This window comes from Pteropus vampyrus, unplaced genomic scaffold (assembly GCF_000151845.1).
Source record: "Pteropus vampyrus isolate Shadow unplaced genomic scaffold, Pvam_2.0 Scaffold131, whole genome shotgun sequence".
NCBI classification, from domain to species: Eukaryota; Metazoa; Chordata; class Mammalia; order Chiroptera; family Pteropodidae; genus Pteropus; species Pteropus vampyrus.
In genome coordinates, this window is record NW_011888912.1 from 1,539,479 (window position 1) to 1,558,799 (window position 19,321).

The 19,321-nt window shown below is 57.1% G+C and overlaps 1 protein-coding gene across 8 annotated transcripts in view; it reads right to left on the minus strand.

Annotated features, from left to right (window-relative positions):
• Positions 1 to 510: 510 nt before the first annotated feature.
• The window catches only part of KIF14 (kinesin family member 14), a 33,760-nt gene continuing 14,949 nt past the window's right edge, over positions 511 to 19,321 (minus strand). For 5 of the 8 annotated variants that reach the window (XM_011367258.2, XM_023534796.1, XM_011367255.2 and 2 more), the window contains 20 exons: positions 19,000 to 19,172; positions 18,058 to 18,205; positions 17,765 to 17,828; positions 17,034 to 17,218; positions 14,519 to 14,621; positions 13,648 to 13,790; positions 12,807 to 12,954; positions 12,111 to 12,263; positions 11,043 to 11,169; positions 9,959 to 10,052; positions 9,317 to 9,461; positions 8,316 to 8,416; positions 7,249 to 7,343; positions 6,496 to 6,717; positions 6,081 to 6,262; positions 4,893 to 5,069; positions 4,181 to 4,303; positions 2,772 to 2,846; positions 2,174 to 2,312; positions 511 to 1,623 (listed from right to left, as the gene is read on the minus strand). In XM_011367258.2, the coding sequence (XP_011365560.1) occupies positions 1,385 to 1,623; positions 2,174 to 2,312; positions 2,772 to 2,846; positions 4,181 to 4,303; positions 4,893 to 5,069; positions 6,081 to 6,262; positions 6,496 to 6,717; positions 7,249 to 7,343; positions 8,316 to 8,416; positions 9,317 to 9,461; positions 9,959 to 10,052; positions 11,043 to 11,169; positions 12,111 to 12,263; positions 12,807 to 12,954; positions 13,648 to 13,790; positions 14,519 to 14,621; positions 17,034 to 17,218; positions 17,765 to 17,828; positions 18,058 to 18,205; positions 19,000 to 19,172 (2,836 nt within the window). In that variant the 3' untranslated portion in view covers positions 511 to 1,384. Of the gene's footprint in view, positions 1,624 to 2,173; positions 2,313 to 2,761; positions 2,847 to 4,180; positions 4,304 to 4,892; positions 5,070 to 6,080; positions 6,263 to 6,495; positions 6,718 to 7,248; positions 7,344 to 8,315; positions 8,417 to 9,316; positions 9,462 to 9,958; positions 10,053 to 11,042; positions 11,170 to 12,110; positions 12,264 to 12,806; positions 12,955 to 13,647; positions 13,791 to 14,518; positions 14,622 to 17,033; positions 17,219 to 17,764; positions 17,829 to 18,057; positions 18,206 to 18,999; positions 19,173 to 19,321 lie in introns of all 8 variants that reach the window. The other 3 variants (XM_011367259.2, XM_023534797.1, XM_023534798.1) reach the window with 3 other exon arrangements.

A 19,321-nucleotide genomic window follows, 5' to 3' on the forward strand; every position in this document is an offset into this window, starting at 1 on the left:
GGTCTTGTATGCACGATGACAAGGGCTTTGCAGCTAGTGCCGGGAACGACGGGCAGACTCTAACAGATACTGGCATCTACTACTCGCCAGGACTTACTCCTAAGGTTTCTTCATTTTAAGCTTAATGTGTGGCATGGGAATCACTCTGCTTTCTACCAGGAAATAGGTGTGAAGACAACAAGCCCCTTGTCCGAGGCCATCCAGACACTAAGCAGCCTTGCTGGGGTTCACACCCCAGGTGTGTGAGAAATGTGTCAAACCTCAAAGTTCAAGTTCATGCTCTTTCCACCATAGCACCCGAGGGGAACTAATTTTAGACACGACCAATTAAAGGGGCAGAGCGATGTTTTTCAAAAAATCTAAGCAGTTGTCATAATGATGTTAATATGTTTAGTGTTTCCTAGGTATGTGTTTGATTTGCATGCTGCGATAGCTGTTATCAGCAATTTTGAGTCAGGAATAAAACAAATGAAGAAAATAAATTTCAAAAAAACCTTAGACCAAGAGACAATTCTCCAGCCGACAAGATTTATTAAATGCATTCCCTTTATATTATTTATTAGCGTACATGATTCCAATAGCAAATATAGTTTCACTCATTTACATACTGTATAAGGATTTAGTTCAGAGTATAAATATATAAACATACAAAATTTTATGAAGACACTGGTTTCTGACCAATAAAGTCATGAGAGCAAGTGCAGAAAACAAAGATTAAATACTGAACATTAGGATAAAAAACACTACTGATAGTTTAGGTTCTTCGAACAGGTACCACCTTCGGGAAAAGTCCTGTGTGCATGGAGCCCACGTGCCCTCGGCAGAGCATCGCCGTGAGAACACGGATACGGCTTCAGAACCCACACCCACGCAGACCAAGAAAATAAAATAAGGAAGCAGTTTGCTGCCCCGCACCATTTTAAAGCAGCTGAGCACCCAGCGCTCGGCCCGTGGACACGCAGCGAGGCCTGCGTGGCCGAGCTCACCCTGTCCCCGTCACCCCCGCTCCCCTGTCCCCACCTTCCTGGGGGGAAGCACAGGTGCTCGGCTGCTGCTGGTTCCGTCTGCGCCCAGGGACGAAGAACCGTCCACGAACCGGACAATCACCAAGCAGGCAGCGTGTCGGCGCCGAAGACAAAGGCTGACATCACAGAGCGTGCTGCGTACCCTGGGCTGTGTGAGGGGCCCGCCCGACACGCCTGCCTGGGCCACCGGCACCGACTCACTCTCCACCGGCTCGGGCCCACATCCTCGGCGCACGCGGTCAGGGCCATGAGCCCAGCTGGGGCTGGGAAGGCAGTGTGTAGCCGCACCGGGACACGCCTGTGTCCCCTGCGTGGCCGGCCCTGCCCGACATGGACCGTCGCCAACCTCCTGGGCTTTTTCATGGTGTCAGCAGCCCAGGGCCCCCATCAGTCCCCAGACAGAAGAGGAGCGACCTGGCCGCAGACTCCAGGTCCCTGCAGCTCTTCGCACAGCTGTCTCTGGGAGCATGCGTGCCGCCGACATCGTCATCGTGCACACTGACGTCATCGCGAGCACCTCCGTCATCACGCAAGTCCCTGGCCAAGCTGCAGAGACTCTCGACGCAGTCCCCGAGCAGCTGTGGGTCACTGCGGCGTCCTGTGCGGGAAGAAGGGGGCGTTAACTAACCTTCCCGTGTTTCCGTAGGCACCTGTCAGTTCTGTGACCCAGATTTCTTTACGTCAGAGTAACCCTGTGGGACAGTTCCAATGCATCTAGGATTATTCAGCGTGGCTGCTAAATAAGCATGTGGGGGTTTGTTTTGTTTTGGGGATCAAATTATTTAGGTGGAAGTACTGACATATATTAAACACGAATTCAATCACACAAGTTCCTATATTGGTAAATAATGTCAACTTCAGTTAATGAGTTAAACTAGAAATAAAGATGTCTGAGACTCCTCAAGCCAGGAGTCCCCAACCCCGGGCCGCAGACCAGTACCGGTCCCTGGCCTGTTAGGAACCGGGCCACACAGCAGGAGGTGAGCAGTGGGCGAGCGAGCAAAGCTCCATCTGCATCTGCAGCCGCTCCCAGCGCCAGCATCACCGCCTCAGCTCCGCCTCAGATCATCAGGCATTAGATGCTCACGGGGACCGCTGCCTTAAGCTATAAAATTCTGATTAACTACAAATGCCATTGGAGTACACACCTCTCAGTGCAGCAATAATAATCTGAATAGTTTGCTCTAAGCAGTGTTTTAATTTCAAGAATTGTGGGGCGAGATTGACCATCTTCTTCAGATCCTGGTATCCAGAACTGTTTTCTTGTGCTTGAGCTCTGCAACTTTTCTGTATAAATAAAATTAATACTTTAAAAATTACAGAGTAGGCTCCACGGCAGTTAGGCTTAGTCAATATGGTTTTAATCGATTACAAACCTAGTTTATATTTTTCTATTTACCTGTGACATGAAAATAAAGTAATTTGTCTAATTCACTTGTACTTTAGAATCTCTGACCATGTTGATTATTCAACACAAATATTTAGCCTCTAATAACTCTCCAAGCAAAAGCGAACGGTAAACCAGCAGAGGTGAGAGACAGACAGAATATGCCGATGGTAATCGATGTGCATCCATTACTCAACCTGGTCAGTTACGACAGCCGGGAGGTCGCGGCCGGAGAGCTGGTGCCCGTGCTCCACCCGGACGAGCTCAGACGCGCTGCCCGGCTGAGGGGAAAACCTGGAATCGAAGTAACTACCCTCGAACCCAACGAAATGACAAAACACAACAAAACCTTCTCTTACTGTTTTCCACTGAGCAAAGATGTTTTCGAGAGACCCGATCAACGCCATGGCACTAGCTCTCATCTGCTGGGCGACCTAGGGACGATGTTAAAACATTTCGTTACACAGAGGAGTTCTTGAGACGTGTAGAAGCCCCAGGGCTCTGTGGGGCTGGGAGGGAGGACACTCTCGTCCAGAAGTCAGAGGGAGATGCAGCCTGTCGCCAGGACCACGTCTTGTCACTGGGACAACTAAATGTCCAGAGGCCCCGGATCGGGATGCCTTTCAGAATAAACCGCACGTCTGTTCCACATTCAGCATGGACACCCTCTGGCGTCTGTGATGATAACAGCATTCGTCTTGTATTTAAATGCTTATAGGAATGAAATCTCCAAAACTCCCCTGAGAAGGGGGTGAGGTAACCAAGTTGCCAAGTGAACATTATGCTGAGAACTCTACAGAGCATTTTCCCCCCACTTTACTGAGATATAATTGTATTATTGTATTGTGTAACATTGTATTAGCTTAAAGTCTACCACTTAACGGTTGGATACATTGTGAAACCACCAGCAATTAATTAGCCTAGTGAATGTCCAGCAGCTCATACAGCTACCGAATAGTTCGTCTTTTCCTTGTGACGAGAGCTCTTACTCCGTAGCAGCTCTCGAGGACACCACGGCAGTGCTAACCAGAACCACCATGCCACCGTTACACCCCAGGACGTACTTGTCTGCAGCTGGAAGTGTGCGCCCCCCCAACTCTCGCCTGTTCCCCACCCCCCGCCCCAGCCCTGGCACCTACCAAGCCGGGACACAGGTATTACCACCTATGACAGGGGAAGAGACGGGGTCAGGGCAGTGAGGGACTTGGTGAATGCTTGCTGGAAGGTGACAGACCAGGTTTTAAACACAGGTCTCCAGCGTGACATCTAGCCTTCTGTCATGGGCCACCTCTAAGAGTGCCGGTCCTATGCTTTAGGCTGGGGGCTGCAGGCCGTGATAGGACGCTTATTTCAGGAAGCCACTCAAAGCTCCACTGATTCTCTATCTGATGTGAAATCACAGATGCGAACCCCCGGCAAACGCATAATTCAAGATACTAGGTCACTAAATGGTGGTTTCCATTCCTGAGTATCTGAAGGAGACACGCGGGGAAAGGACAGGCGGAAAGTGGCCACGAGGTGTCCCCGCCACCCCGCCTTGCCCGGGGTTCATCCAGACTGGGCGACCCCCACGCAGCCGGGGCGGGAGCCGGTGAGACGTTAACAACAGGCTGCGGTCACTCGACTCACCACGCCACAAGGACGTCGACGCCTTTTCCACAAAAAATAATTCACACATATTAAAATACACAAATTTATAAGCTTCTCATTCGTTGAGTGAGCGTATTTTGAAAACCAGCTTTGCACGCTCCGTTCCCCGTCGTCCTACCTCGTCCGGGGCGTGCTGGCCGCGGAGCTCACGCTGAAGCCGCTCGGCCGCGTCGGTTCCCGAGTCCAGCAGAAGCCTCAGGCCCGAGCCCACGCCGTCCCACAGGGCGGCCGCGAAGCGCTCCTAGACGACGTGCAGGCGGTAACTGGCAAACTCAGCTCTTACGTTTTTTAAAAATCACCAGATACTGGTTATATTTTGTGCTTATTTTAGGAATTAACAAGTTCCGAGTCGTCAAATTCCACGAAAGCGGGAATAAGGACCAACGGTCCACACGGGAAGCGGGGCCATCTGCACTTGAGACCCCGCGTGGCGGGGCCTGCCGGGCTCAGTGACATCCCCGGGGCTCAGTGACATCCTTGTGCTGTGCTTGCGGCCGCCAGGCCCATCGAGCGAGCAGGCACCAACTCCCAGCCCACGAGCTGCGCGCGCCCACGAACCCTCGGGCCAGCGGCCCAAGAGCAGAGGCCGAGGCCCCAAACCGGCGGCGCATCGACCGACCCGGCCGAAACCGCTTCGGTCTCATCGCGAAACGATTCAAAGGACGTGGCCCTTAAAGTGGAAGCGACTGACGGCGCGAGCTAACTGGGACCGGAAGTCCCGCCCCGGCACGAGGGAACTGGGACCGGAAGTCCCGCCCCCGGCACGAGGGAACTGGGACCGGAAGTCCCGCCCCCGGTCCTCCTCCCCCCGACGCGGGCGGCTCGCTCACCGGGGCGCCGGCGGCCTCGCCGCTCCCGTCGTCCATGCTGCCGCCGTCGTCCAGAAACCGCAGCGCGCTCCCTTGCAGCACCGCCAGCTGCCCCACGCACCTCACGGCCCTCCGGACGGTGCGGAGCACGTTCTGCTGAGCGTCCGCCACCATGGCCGGAATGTCTGCGCAGCATCCCTGCGGGGCAGAGTGACCCGCGACGGCGGGCGGGTGAGGAGGCGACGGGAAAACGACGCGAAGACGATCAGTGCTGCGCTTCGCAGGTGTCGGGGCCAGAAAACACGCAGCCCCGTAGCCGCCAACGGCTGGAGGCCGGCCGAGCCGCACGGCGGCCTCTGCCCTGAGACCCGCCGCTCCGGCGGGACCCGCACGTGCGGCCGACCGGGTTCACACGGACACGATGAGCCGACGTCACCGGGAGGGATGGCGGGGGAGGGACAGGGACGGCGCTTCCCACCCACGGCTCCGTCTCCACCAGTGGGTGACCCTGAGCCTCTCTGCCACCTGCCGACCCTAGTGACCCTTCGGATCTGAGAGCCAACCAGGCGTTTCTGTCACTGTTTCCAGCACGGACCACCCTCCCGCCAGCCCAGGGCCAGGCTTCAGGGCATGGCGCCCCCGTGTCCCCCACCTGTTCCCTCAGCACCACGCCCAAAGTGACCCTTCGTCCACTGTGAACTCACGATCCTCCCAACAACTTCGCCCTCACAGCCACACCTAATCTTACCTGATACAGGTAAACAGAAAAAAAGTCTGTTTCCTTGGCAAAACATCACCAGGCTGTGACTGAGCGTGAGCCGAAACCCGCCTGTGAGCAGGGCAGGACATCACCTCTCCTCCTGACGGAGGGTCAGTGGAGTGTGGTGACACGATCCTGGGCCCGAGTCTCAACTCTGTCCCTGAGCAGCTCTGTGAAACGAACAGGCTACTGTCCCCCCCCCCCCCCCCCCGCCCACGACGGTGGCATTCTCGGCCCTGACTCCCGGGTGCGGTGGGGATTAACTGTGGTAACAGCTGTAAGTGACAGGGCTCCTGCTTCGACAAGCCAGTCAGACACCCACAGCGTCAAGCTTTCCAAACAGAAGCCACTTCTGAAAATCCTCCAGCTCGAGTTTTGGGGACATGCAGACCAGTAACTACTCGTGGGGGAAGTGAGTTCCTCACGGGACACCCAGCAAGTCAGCTCACCTGCAGGAACAGCTGCAAGTGGCTCCCAAGCTTCGTGATGGCCTCGCCCAGCTCGTCTCCGAGGCTCGCCGCGCCGGTGGCCGGGCCCACGCCGCGCGGCCAGTGCGCAGCCAGCACCACCAGCTGCCCGAAGGCGCACGCAAGCCGGACGGTATGCGCCTGGGCCTCGCGGTCGGAGAACACTTCGGGAGGAGGAGGACAGTTAGTGGGAGGAGCCCCCGCAGGTGACACGTGTCCACACATGGACACAAACATGCACACATGTGGACGCATGCACACACGCAGAGCCATGCGCACACATGCGCACACGCAGACACACGACACTGGCAGGAAGCGCGGCACGTGGGGCGGGCCCCAGCCCACAGTGCCGCATGCAGAGAACATTGGGACATGGCCGGAGGGGCAAGGGGCTTACGGTCGTCCGGACTGTCTTCGTCCTGGTCCTCGTGGGCGCGGGAGACAGCGTGCAGCCCCGCGTAAACCCGGAGGAAGCCGCCCAGCAGGCTGTCCGCCGCGCTTTCTGCCCCGCAGCCCCTCGCCAGCGCAGCCGCGGACGAGCCGATCAGCTCTCTGCAAATCCCAGGAAGGACGGGGTCGGCCGCTCCGGGGCACAGGGCGCCCGAGGTCCCCGCAGAGCCTGGTTCAGCAGAAACAGCCGGCTTCAGTCTGGCCTCCCAGACGACGCTTCACACGAGAGCCAGTGTGTCCCAGAGACACCTGCCGGGGTGCTCAAGCGGGCTGTGCGACTTCAGCACGTCTTCACTCCCAGATGCCACGGCGAACACGCAGACCCCCAGGGACCGGTCTCCCTCGGTGACATCACCCTCTGTGTGCCCGTCCCGCCCGCCCCAACAGCGGCACTTCCGGCCGGCACCGCTCCCCAGGGACCTGGCTCACTCACGCACACCGCCCCCTCCTCATGCATCCACGCACGGACACGCCACCCCCCGCACTTGGCTTTTCCCGTGTAAGACAATGGCATGCTCGTGCGTGTCTGTGCACGCACACGCCTTCCACGCCTGAACCTGCCGCCCTGGAGCTTTAGCTGAGGAGCGGGCCAGCCAGGAAACGGAAGCTTCCAGGAGCTGATCTGCACAAGGGCCTGACACGGGGCAGGGGTGGCAGAGCCAGGACTTACGTCCGCAAGGACACTCGGTGACAAACCTACCCCAGGAACATGACGAATGCGAGTTCTGAATCGGGTGAGCCTGGACGTCACGCAAACAGCCAGAAATCCTCCTATTCTTCGCCAAGCTCCTGCTCCTGAAAGGGAGAAACCGTAAGACCAGGGGTTTCACGCTGCCTGGAGCACGTCACCAGCGATGTTCACTTTTACGTGCTCTAAAGAAAACGGACATGCATGGTGTTTTCCACAGAAATGTTCATCAAGGAGCAAATTCATTTAGCTCTGAGCGAGAATCTGACTATTCACAGCCCTGCTCTGAGCATCTAGCTGTTAAACAGAATCGGCATCTAGAGTCTGTCCCTTACAGGCCCTGGACACTGCAGTGGACACGGCGAGCATGGTTTCTGGCTGAGTTTAAGTCACAGGAGAAGAATGAGGGCAGGGGGCAGGGGCAGACTTGGGGAGAACCCGAGCTGGCCCCAGGATTGAGGACCAGGGGGCCTCTGGGAGCAGTGGCGCTGAGGGACCAGGGGGGCCAATGGGACAGGGAGGCGGGTGTGAGGCGCAGGGGCGGGCATTCCAGACAGGGCGCCGGGATGTGGGAAGGGCTGCGGTGCAGGACGTGACGGGGGTCGGGGACGAGGCCGGGGGGCGCAGGGGCCGGCTGGAGGGTGGAAGCCTTGTTTCTCGTTAACAGACAGACAGTCTCTGTCACCGAGACTTCGTCTTCCGTGGTGCTCATCCTCACTGCACTGCATTTAAAATTCCACAACTTACAATCAGCTCTCACGGAATACTCCGGGTTCTTGAGAAAGGGTAATTTTAAAGTCATAACTACTCTTCATCTGTATAGGAAATTAAATTTATGCTATGCTCAGTTGCTCTTCGGACTCATATGGCAAAATACTGAACATTTTCGTTCCTCTTTCGACTGACACGTGACTTCATGCCCAGTGCTGTGATCCGATGGGCAACATGCCATTTCGTTTCCGTTACTGGGTTCCCCTCACAGACCTGTCCATCACGATGACAGACAGTTCTTTCAAATAAGGAAACGATACGTGTTCGCCCCGTACGAACGAGGAAACCAACGAGGACAACGTCGCTACCTCCGTCTGGAAAGCGAGGCGAGGGGCGTGTCTGTGATGTCGGGCTCCCACTCGTCGTCGGGGTCACAGAAGATGTCCTCGCTCCGGGCGCCGCTGTTACTCTAAGGAAACAAACCAAACAGTTTCTCGTAATTTTGACTTCTTAAGTATTTAGCAGCTGAAGAAAAACCAGTTTAAATACTTCGTTACACTTAAAATATAAAATCAGCAAAATTACGTTGTCTGAGAAAAAGTCTAAAAAGAATCACGTTCCTGATCCAACGAGAAATCAGTCGCACGATGCTAGGAACTGAATTAAAAGAGATGCACGAGTAAAGGCAAGAGACGTCATTAAATGATCCAGGAACGAGAACGCGGGATGTGAGGGACAGCGAAAGCGACGCAGGCGAAACCCGCGGGAGAGAAACAGAGACCCCGATGCTAGGGCTCCTCGCGCCCTGGTCGGATGAGCCGATCGTGGCGACACCCACGGCGTCATTCCAGTAGTGAAAGCAGTAACGATGAGAGTGCTAGCAAAATCCTACGTGGACGTTAATCCAGAAACAGTACAGCGAGATGGAAAAGTAAGTAGGGAACATTGCCATGACGATACGGCACGTAAGGCGACACGAGGGCCCCTCGCTGCCGGACCTAACGTCGGCGTCGATGGAGGGGCCGCGACATGCTTTGCTGTTCTCGTTGCATAAGCAGCTCACGTTCACGGGGGAGAACCTGGGAATTACTAAGACCTATAAACACAAAGGGAAAAAACCTAACCGCTCACAAGCCCATCGTTTAGAGATAAACACTGTCGGTGTTTGGGGGCTTCTGTTATGAACACAGTTATAACTATAGAAAAAGAATCCAGCAAACCCTACGAGCAGGCAAAGGTAACGTAAAAACCCCAAACTGTTACTGCTGGTTGCTTTGGGACACGGGGATGGCCTTTCATTTGCTAAATTTGCTTTACTGAGAACACGCCACTTTCACGTGCTTATTCCAAGAGCGTGGCCCGGGCTCACCGTCATGCCGACCTCATAGAGCTCCTTCATGGCCGCGAGCTTAGACTCGAACTTCTCCAGGCTCCAGGAGGTGCAGACGCCCAGTCGGAGGTCCTGCACACGGACGCGGGTGCCGGAGCCACACCCGTCCCCCGGCGTGGCATGTCTGCAGAGAGAGCAGAGAGACGCTCATGGAAACGGTCCCGGGTGCTGAGCGTCGAGTCAGAGCCACCCCGAGGAGCTCAGAGCTCGGGCCACCGACGGCGCCTCGTTACAGGCACAGTCCCGTCTGGTGTGCGCACGTGAAAACAACTTCTCATGCAGAAGTCTATAAACCGAAAAGTGCTAAGGTACATCCCCTCTGAAATGTGAAATGCTGATAAATTTTCAAAATCAAAGGAAAATGGGTGAACCCTAAGGCCTCTACGATTATGCTGTTTATAAAATGCAGTGGTGTCAGCGGCTGGAAGCCCTTCTGCTGGGCCTGGGAGGGGCGTCCGAGCTCGGCACCGGGGATCCTGACACCCGCCCGTCCCTGGACAGCACAATGCCGTGTCTTTAGAGAAACTAAAACAAGTCAAAATGACTGATAATAATAAACAATATAAAAGGCAACTATTTTAAAACAGAATTCTCTTCCAAGTGGGATAATCGATCACTCACCTGCCGAAAACATAATGTCTTTTGAATTTGCTGCTGATGGCGTTGGCTTCCTGAATCATCATTGACAGTTTCATGGAGCTCCAGTTTGTCTGGACTAATCGAAAACACAGAGAAGGTTCGAAACACACATATGAGCGCTAACGTGCACCAGGGTCAGAACAATGCCTGAAAGAAATCACCAATTCTAAACAAACGGGTTTAACTACATGTTACAGAAAGTAAGGGCGGTATCTGAGTAACTTCAAGTTTGGTGAAACAAAACATTCTGCACATAAAATGAGGTCTTTCTCAGTTCTTCACCTCTGCAGGTGAAAAGAGATTTGAAGGTCCATCTACCACTCAGCGCGTGGGCCATGTTTTCATCCCGACTCAAACAAACCAAATACCAAAACGTGTTCATGAAATAATCCGGGAAACCTGAATATGGCCTGGCTTTTCAATGAGGACAAGAAGTTGTGGTGTGTATTTTAGGAGTGTAATTCTACACAGTATGCTTAACGAGAACAGAGAGACGCAATGTGGCATTTACAGATCGAACGACACGACGTCTGGGACTTGCCACAGGCCAGTCCACAGCGCTCGGGCCGAGGACGGCTGGGACGAGCCTGCCCAGGTGCTGGTGCTGGGGACAGGCGGGGGCGTGAGGGTTCACTGCGGGGATTGCTCCATTTTTATAGTTTTATAGATTTTTTTCCGTAATGAAAAAAAAAGTTCACAGTAAAAACACGCTGTGTTCCACACAGAAATCTCAGAATGCTCCCAAAAAATAATGTCTAAGCGAAAAAGATAATGAAGTACTCGATGACTGACTACGGTCTAGACGTAAGACGAGAACGAAGGATTAGAAGACGTATTTCTTAAAGCGTGTTATCCGTTAACATAACACCAAATGCTCTAAATAGGTAAATATTTTGAAAACTGAATACTCTAAAAACCGTCACCCGTACAAATAAATCTAGATCCAGAAGAGCTGACATCTGGACTAAAACATCTAATATGCAAAGACAACCGACTGTGCCCTTTCGGGATTACGGGAGACAACGCTCGGCCGCAGGAGACGCCCCGCCGGCCCCGCCACGCTCACCGGCAAAGGCTCTGTCGCGGCCGCCCCGACTCTGCTGCAGGGACCGCACTTCTGCAGCGATCTTCCGCTTCTCAGCTTCCAGGGCCTCCAGAATCCTCGCGTGGCGGATGCTGTGGTCCTCCAGAACCTGCGGGGCGGTCGCAGGGCCTGGGCGTCAGAGAGCCAAGACAGAGTGCAAAGCCCGGGCGACCGGCCAGCACGGGATCCAGCCTCGTTCACAGCACGCAGTTTACTGAGCATGAGAGGCTTTCAAAAGGGATTCGTAAACTATCTTTATACAATAATTTCCCCCCTACAAAATCTTTTTCTTTCCGTCGATAGGAAGTAAAACCTCATTTGACACAAAGAAACCTGATGACAGCCCACAAATAACAATTGTTTTAAGATTCAAATGATTCTATTTTTCCTCCTAAAAGCCTCTGAGGTGGCTGACTGGCCCTCTGTCCTGGAGTTGACCAGCAACGTACGGCCACCACAGCAGTGTCCGAACTTCGCGGTCACCAGGGGTGTTTCCTTCCACCCCACCCCCGCCACGGACTTGGAGAAGAGAAATAAAATCAACGTTTGGAATATGCTCTGGGCTAGAGACCGAGGGGCTGAAGCAGATGGCGTCGGCGGCTCCCTAACCGGGGGCCCCCCAGGACCCCTGCAGAGCACATCTGGGGTTCGGCATCCAACAGGAAGGCTGTCTGGCCGTCCAGGGACCCCGCTGTGAGAACCGCCAAGATAAAGAGCGACAGGGGCCACGAGGCTGGCTGAGAGGTGACGGGCGGTGTCAACACACGGGCACCCTGGTTCAACTCCAGTCCTGTGGACCTGGCTGGTGGGTGGCCCCGAAAGGTGACAACACAGCCAGCCAGAGACTCAGCTCACGACTCAGGGGGCCCTGCCCCCACGGCAGACAGCTCCAGGCGCCATCGGGCAGCGGCCTTGAGCCCCGGCACCGTCTGCCCTCCACGCCGGGCCCCCATGAGCCGGACCCGGAGTCGGCCCCACCGCGAGTCCTCAGGAGCAGAACGAACCCGGCCCTTCCTGCACGCGGCACGACGGGCTGCAGAGCAAAGTCACCTGTCTCGCGGCCAGAGCCTCCACGTGCAGCCGCGTCCTGCCGACCCGCACCTCCTGCTCCAGCTGCCGCTTTGCCTCTTCCAGTTCCTCGATCCTGTCGTTGGCCTTTTGGTTACTTATTTCCTGCAGTTTCTTCCTCTGAGACTCTTCTTTCTTTAAAGAACAACAAAAACAAACTAGGACAAACAAAGCATTTTTTGAAAATGCACAAGGCACAAAAGGTCCCCTCCCTCAGCCAAGGCCACGGAAGTCGCCCTGCGGCTGCTCTGCCAGCTTCGCGCTGCCGCCTGATGCACAAACCGCCCCGGCCAGAGCTCTGGGGGTGCAGGCGGCCATGGAGACGGCTGGGGCTCGGCGCTGGGGGGCCCCGCCGTGCCACCACGGCCCCCTTGAAAGTCACCATGCGGCGCTTCCAAACGTGCATCTGTGACGGCCGGCTCGGGCTGGCCGGGGGCACAGAGGAGAGTTCCAAGAGCAGGGAGGAGGGGACGAACGAGGCCGGGACACGAGGGGGCTACAGGTGGCTCCTCGGCTCTGCCCTCCCGCTGCTCTGCCGCCAACGTGTTTGTCAGGGAGCCGTGGAGGCCACGTGACGCGTCCCTCAGGGAGACGCGGCGGGGGCCACGTGACGCGTCCGTTGCGGGGACGTGGCCGAGGCCGGCGCCCCTACTCCCGGCGGGGACTCGGCGCTCTCACCAGCTCGGCCTCCAGCGCCCCGATCCGGCTCTCGTAGGCGGCCTTCTGCGAGGACAGCTCCCGCCGGGCCATCTCTTCCGCGACCCGGATGCCTCGCAGCGTCTCCTCCCTGGCTCTCAGCTGTGCCTCCCGCACCTCTGCTTCCAGCCTGCGGAGCAGAGCGGGCTGGGCCCCGGGAACCCCTCACCCCTCACCGCCCGGCGCCGCGGGGAACTCTGAGTCTCAGACCCCATCTCTGATGTCCCCTCCATAACGTCCTCAAGTTTTCGCTGGCTTTAGAACGATTTACACGAGGAAATGTAAAAGGATGGAAATTTGCCTGGTATTTAGGAAAATGTGATTTTCTAACACTTAGGAAAATTAGTTACATAGAAATACGACGTTGTGGCGAGCTCCGCAGTAAACAGTGAACGTCAATAAGGGTATTTTATGGTGCACCAGCAACAGCTGGAGCAAAAACGACAGGTCACGTGTGGGTCACAGATTAGGGAACAGAGAGGGACGCTGAAAGCACCAGGGGCTACGGGCAGCTAGCGCGGGGCCGACGGAGTGGGGCCATCCAGCCTCCCCAGGGCTGTGTCCCCACCCTCCAGAACCTCCGCTGACCCCCTCGGCCAGGAGCCACCCCACACGCTGTCTGCCTGTCGCCCATGCGGGGACGAGGTCCTCCGTGCAGGGCACGGCACCCAGCACGGCGCAGGCACAGCACCTGCCCAGTGGGCACTTGGGGACCGAGTGACTGCACCCAGGGAAAAGACTAGAAGGCAGTGCCCGAAGGGGTAACTGCTGGGGCCGGGCACCACTGCCCCCCACATGGCCACCCTCGCCCCACGATACTCACTGTGACCGCTGAGCCACCAGCAGCTCGTTCTTCGCAAACTCAAAGTCCTTTGGGCCCTCGCCGGCCGGTCTCTTCCCACTCTGCACCTCCGCTGGGTGGTTGAACCTAAAATAGTGCTCGCCACCAAGGACCAGACGGTCGCCCTGCAGCACACGGAAACGTCACGCGGGACGTGAGCCGAGGCGGACACCACGCGGGGGCAGCCGCCATGCTCAGACACCCAGCGCAGCCCAGCGCGGATGACGGGCGCCGAAGCCCCGCGACCAACGCTCATGAGTGTCCTCCGTGCCAAGAGCTACAGAGATGTCACCTCGTCACGTGTCACAGCGACCCGGTGACACACGTTCTGTCCCGGTTCCAGGAACCAGGGACGCAAAGCGCACAGGCTTAAGAACAGCCACAGTGAGCGTGTGGGCCGCTGCCCACCCGCAGAGCTGGTGCTGGGAGCGGAACCGCCCTCTCCCGTGACCCGCCTGCCCCTGGCGGACAGGGCACGCGTGAAGTGACCGCGTGCCTGCCCCTGCCTGCGGCGCACTGCCTTGGGCCTGCTCTCCCCATGTCATTCCTGAAAACGCTCTCGCAGGGGTCCTAGCAGAAGTGATCACGGTCACCCGGACGACTTCAGAGGTCGCACAGCGGACAGCGGGGCCAGGACGACCGGCCTGGCTGCTCCCTGGCCCTTCGCCGGACACAGCGACGCGGCTGGCTCGGCTCATCGGGGCCCGCCTCGCAGTGACAGAGCTTGTGACTTTGCACAGAGGAACGCAGTTGACAAGCGATCGAGAAAGGGAAGTTCCACACTGGGACTCAAATGAACTGAAAATCCTGCCCGGAGCAAACGACGTCTTACGTTTGGCATCGGCCGACTTACGTGATGCAGCACCGTCGGCTCCGAAATGTGTCGCCCATTCACGTACGTCTTTGCGTCCCCGACTGGGACGACGCTCACGGTGCCGTCGAAATTCCTGATGGTGCTGGAGGACAGAAACACACCGTCACGACGACGGGACGGACGGCGACGCGGGACGCGCCCACGAGGGCCATTCCTTTGGTGTTGAGGTTCACGCCAGCTGGTGACAATGACTCAGGATTCGCTCACTGTCCTCCAACTCACTGTGAAGTTTGGGTGAAAAAGCCTGGGCTCTCTAGCAGCTGGATCGCCAGGGGTAGGAAGAATTTTCGTTGACTGTGTTTTGATGATGCCCACCTTTAAAAAAAACACCAACCCCTCTACCCACCCTCCCCGCCCAAATACACGGGAAAAAATGCAAGGGGAACAATCAAAGTCTCGACATTGGCGTATGTCTAAACGGAACAGTTTTTAAGTGTTCTTATTTTTCACTTTTCTGACTTTCTGTTTTTATCTGAGCTTAAATAACAGGATGAACATTTTCCTCTTGTGACAAAAGGGGGCGACAGAGGAGAGCACAGAGATAAAGCATGTCACTGGACCGCCCCGGCTGTCGGTGACACTAGAGTATGCGCTACTGATGCTCTACGTCCCGCTGAGTCTTTTTATGCAGAGCACGAAGGAGACCCCAAAGTCCAGCTCAGCTTTAGGTGAGCCAGACAGGAAGGGAGAGGGGGCTGCAGCGAGGCCGCGTCCTGAGCAGGCGCCTCTGGCTGCTGGCCGGGCCCGAGGGCATCGCAGAGCGCAGTCCACCGCAGCATCTGGCAAGAGTGACTCACTGACAATGTGACTCACCCCGCAATGTGGTGCCGCCAACCCGGTGTGCCCGCCAGCTGAAGGTAAACCACATCTACCTGCCGGGGTCCCCTCCGTCCTCCAGTGCTCTCTGCCCCTCACCAAACCCCTCGGCCCAGCACTCGGGAGCCCCACCCCCTGGCTGGACCACCAGCCTCCCTTGTCTGCCACTGGGTCCCTGAAAGAGCCCCCTGAATTTGCCTGGACGGCGGCTCCCCTCCCACACAGGAGGCCGCTCCCTCATCTCCATCATCTGCCGAGGCCCGACGTAAATGCTGGGGTCCAGGGAGCTCCAGCTGGAGGGGAACCCCTCCTTCTTTCATTTCCAAGCACTGAGTCCGCAAGACCCGCCTAACGTGGACATCCAAACAAAAACAGGATTCCAGACTACCTTAGGACTTAAACATGAGCAAAACATCGCGAAGGAAATTTGGGAGACCACCTCCATAACCTCACTGTAGAAAGGACGTCTCAAACGAGACACACGAGACGACAAGCACAAAGGGAAACGCTGAGCACGATGAAACGAAGGCCCTCGACCCGCCTAACGGTGCCACCGGAGAGAAAACATGGACCACGCTGGGAAAAACGCATCTGCAGCACCTGAAGCTCACGGAGGCAATAAGGCCACTTAAAGAACTGTACATCACTAAGGAAAACACAGTCCAACTGAAAATGGACGAAAGCCACGGACGGGCCAGTCATAGAAACAGAAGTGGCCAAAGAACGTAAGAAAAGGTCACTAGTTGAGACTGCGAAACGGACCCACGACGAGGTGCCACGGCCCGTAAATGACCGTCTGTCAGCGCCGAGAGTTGGCCGGGATGCGCAGTACCAGGGCCCTCGGTGCCCGCGGGCAGACGCTCTCATCGTCCTGGGGACCGATGTGGGATGACCTGGCACGGCTGGGCGTGTGTGTGTCCTACGACCTGGCGTCCCCACTCCAGACGATTTAAAAGTGCTTCCCAAAGGCTAAAGATTATTATTACAGCGTAATCAGAAAACCGTGACATCAACGCAGCCCGGGGACGAACAGAGCTGCTCACGGCTGGAGGGGCCGGTCTGCCGGTCCGAGCTCCGCCAGCTGGCGTCGGGCTCATGGCTCAGTGTCACCTGGGAAACTCCATTTGTACCGGGAGACGCGTACGCAGACGCTCGCAGCAATGCCGTGGGCAAAAGTCGCAGACAGCCTGGTGTCTGCCGACAAGGGGGAGGGAGGCTGCGGCCACACAGGAGGCGGCGATCGCAGCACGGACGAGTCCACAGCACGAAATGGAAGGACGCGGGGACGGGCGAATCCGAAAGCGCAGGGCGGCGCGGAGGCGGCTTCCACACTAGCGGCACTGCCCCAGCGACGCTGCATGACCGTCCCCTTCACAGGAACAAAAGCCACGTGACGCGGAAACAAACTCGGCCATCCAACCGCGACTCCTGGCCCGCAGACGCTAGAACTCCGTCCCGAGCGGCCTGGCCCTCGGCGCAGATCACGCACACGCCACGAAGGGACGGTGTCTTTGCGGGCACTCCCAACGGTCCTTGCAGAACACTCAGAATGCACCCGAAGAGTTACACCAAAGCATCGGTGTAAACGAGTGCCTCATGTGACAGAAGCCACCGCCGTCAGGGTTAGGGAGCCCACTGAGGAGTGGACAGCTGCCCCCTTTTTGGAAGACGTACATACCAGTGATCCTCAGCAACCAGCACCCCGGACAACTGGATGTCATGGCTGGAGCCTGGGTGACACTTCCCCACGGTGCTGGTCCCCTCTTTGATCACATACAGCAGCATCTCCGACAGCTGAGGGTCTTCGGTGAGGTTGACCAGGTTTGGCAAACGGTTGTCCACTTGAAATGTAATTCCTGCTTTCTAGAAGTTAGAAAAAAATCAACTGTAACCGTGAGCATGAAACTGTCAAGTTTACTCAACACGAAAGGTCCGTGTCAGTCCCCGGAACCGCTGTGACGTCTCAGTGACTGGAAGGGCCTCGGACTCTCCCTAGCGGCCGCCCCGGGACAGACTTCTCAGCCGCGTCTCCCTCCTTCACCGTCCCCCGCCCTCAGCCGGGCGAGCACCGACCCGCAGCCAGCAAGTCGTGCCTGTCGTCACCAAGAACCTCTGCCCTTGACCCGCCCTGCCCGCTCCGGGAAGGGGCGTCGGTTCCTGTAACAAGGGCCAGTCTCTCTCTCTTTGCAGAAGCAAAAACGGGACGACGTCCACTCACCTTGGTCCCGCCAAGCCCCAGACTGGGGCGGGAGCGCTGGCTGTGCGGCCGGCCCCCGGGCGCCCACCTTAACGCCGCATGCGCCCCCCGGCCTCGCTGCGCGCACGCGACCCGGGCCGAGGGGTCAAAGCTCCATGTTTACTGGCGTCTGTCTTTAGCGTCTAAGTCGCTCAAGAACAGGGAGAGGGTACCTGTAACTCCTTGATTTCCTGAAGTTTTCTTCTTTCTGCTTGTTCGAATTTTTCTTTCCACACTCTTCCCAAAGACAAACAAAACAAGAGCATTAAAAACATCGAGACGTAGGACACTGAGAATCAAGAGACAGTCAGTGGATTATGAAACCACTTGGGGCTGCATACGGCAGTCGGCGTGGGCTGCGCTATTCACGTGGGGGCGGGAGGGCAGAGGCAGAGTCCTCCGAGGCCCCGCCGCCCGCCAGTCCCGGGGTGCCAGGCAACGTTCACGGTGGCCGCGGACACCCCACCTTTGCATCTCCGCCATGTCTCTCTCCCGTTGGTGCAATTTCATTCTTAAGGACGTTATTTCCTGCTGACAGAGCCTGTATCGCTCGGGGTCAATGTTCTGACGGCTTCTTTGAGCAGCCTTTAGCTTTTCGATTTCAGCCTTCAACTCTAGGAACGTGTAGGGAGATGGGTGACAGCGTGTGATACAGAACCGTTCCCACAGTGAGAACCCTGCAACCTCCCACCTGAAGTTTTCAAAGTTACTGAATGATCTAGACTGTTCGCAGAATGATGTCACTGCGCTTCCGTTACCTGTGAACCTCTACCTAGCCTTGACCTGAAGACACGCTGCCCCCCTTGGGATGGCCACGCGTCATCCAGAGAAGAAAGGGGGCCACTGTTAGTTACGCTGGGACTGTCCCAGGCAAACCTGACTCACAGAGACGCGCTGGGTAAAGGGCAGAGGGTTTTCCAGCGGAGTTCAGAACTCGTTTCTACCGGGAACAGCCCTGCTTGGAAAAGCGGGGCCCTGGGGAACGTGGGGCGTGGCGCGGTACCCCCGTTCTCCCCTGGCCCTCGGGCCTGCCGTGTCTGTCCACCCCGGCCACAGAAAAGGCAGGGGCCACCGCACAGAGCTGGTGGCTCAACCGGCAGCCATGGAGGAAGGGCCCCAGAGGGAAACGAGGCGCCACCCTCCGTGCCATGCGGGGCACGCCGACGGCTCGGGGGCCACCTCCCCCTTCGCCCGTCCTCCGTTTGCTGCGCCCCTTCTGGTTGTTTCCCCCTGACTGCTCGCTCCCTTTCCTGCCGTCCCCCCATCCATGCAGAATGACGACGAGAATCCATCACAAACTGGCTTGGAAAAAACCTCTGATGTTCTTAAGCTGCACGTTGTCGTGACCAAAACCAGCCTGCGAGTCGGACCCGTGGCAGGAGGGGCCTAGGAGCTGAGGGACACCCACCTCTGACGAGCGCGGCGCTGCCGTCCTCGTTGACCCGGGCCACGTTGACGATGGCCCGCGCCTGCTGGGCGTACCGGAGCGTGCTCAGCGTCTCCTCCACGCTGCCCGCGGCTGGGCTGATGGTGGCGACCATGGCGGTCCTGGAGTTCCCGCCCAGGCTCTCCTTCAGCAGCCTTGGAGGAGAGCGGTGACTGCACCCCACGCCCACCGCGCCCCGGCCGCGGCGGCTCCGGGCACTGCTCCCCTGGCCCCAACACAGCTGTTTGCTGCTTTCGGCTATTTTTAGATCTCACGAACACTTTATTTTCTCCTGTAATCTTTA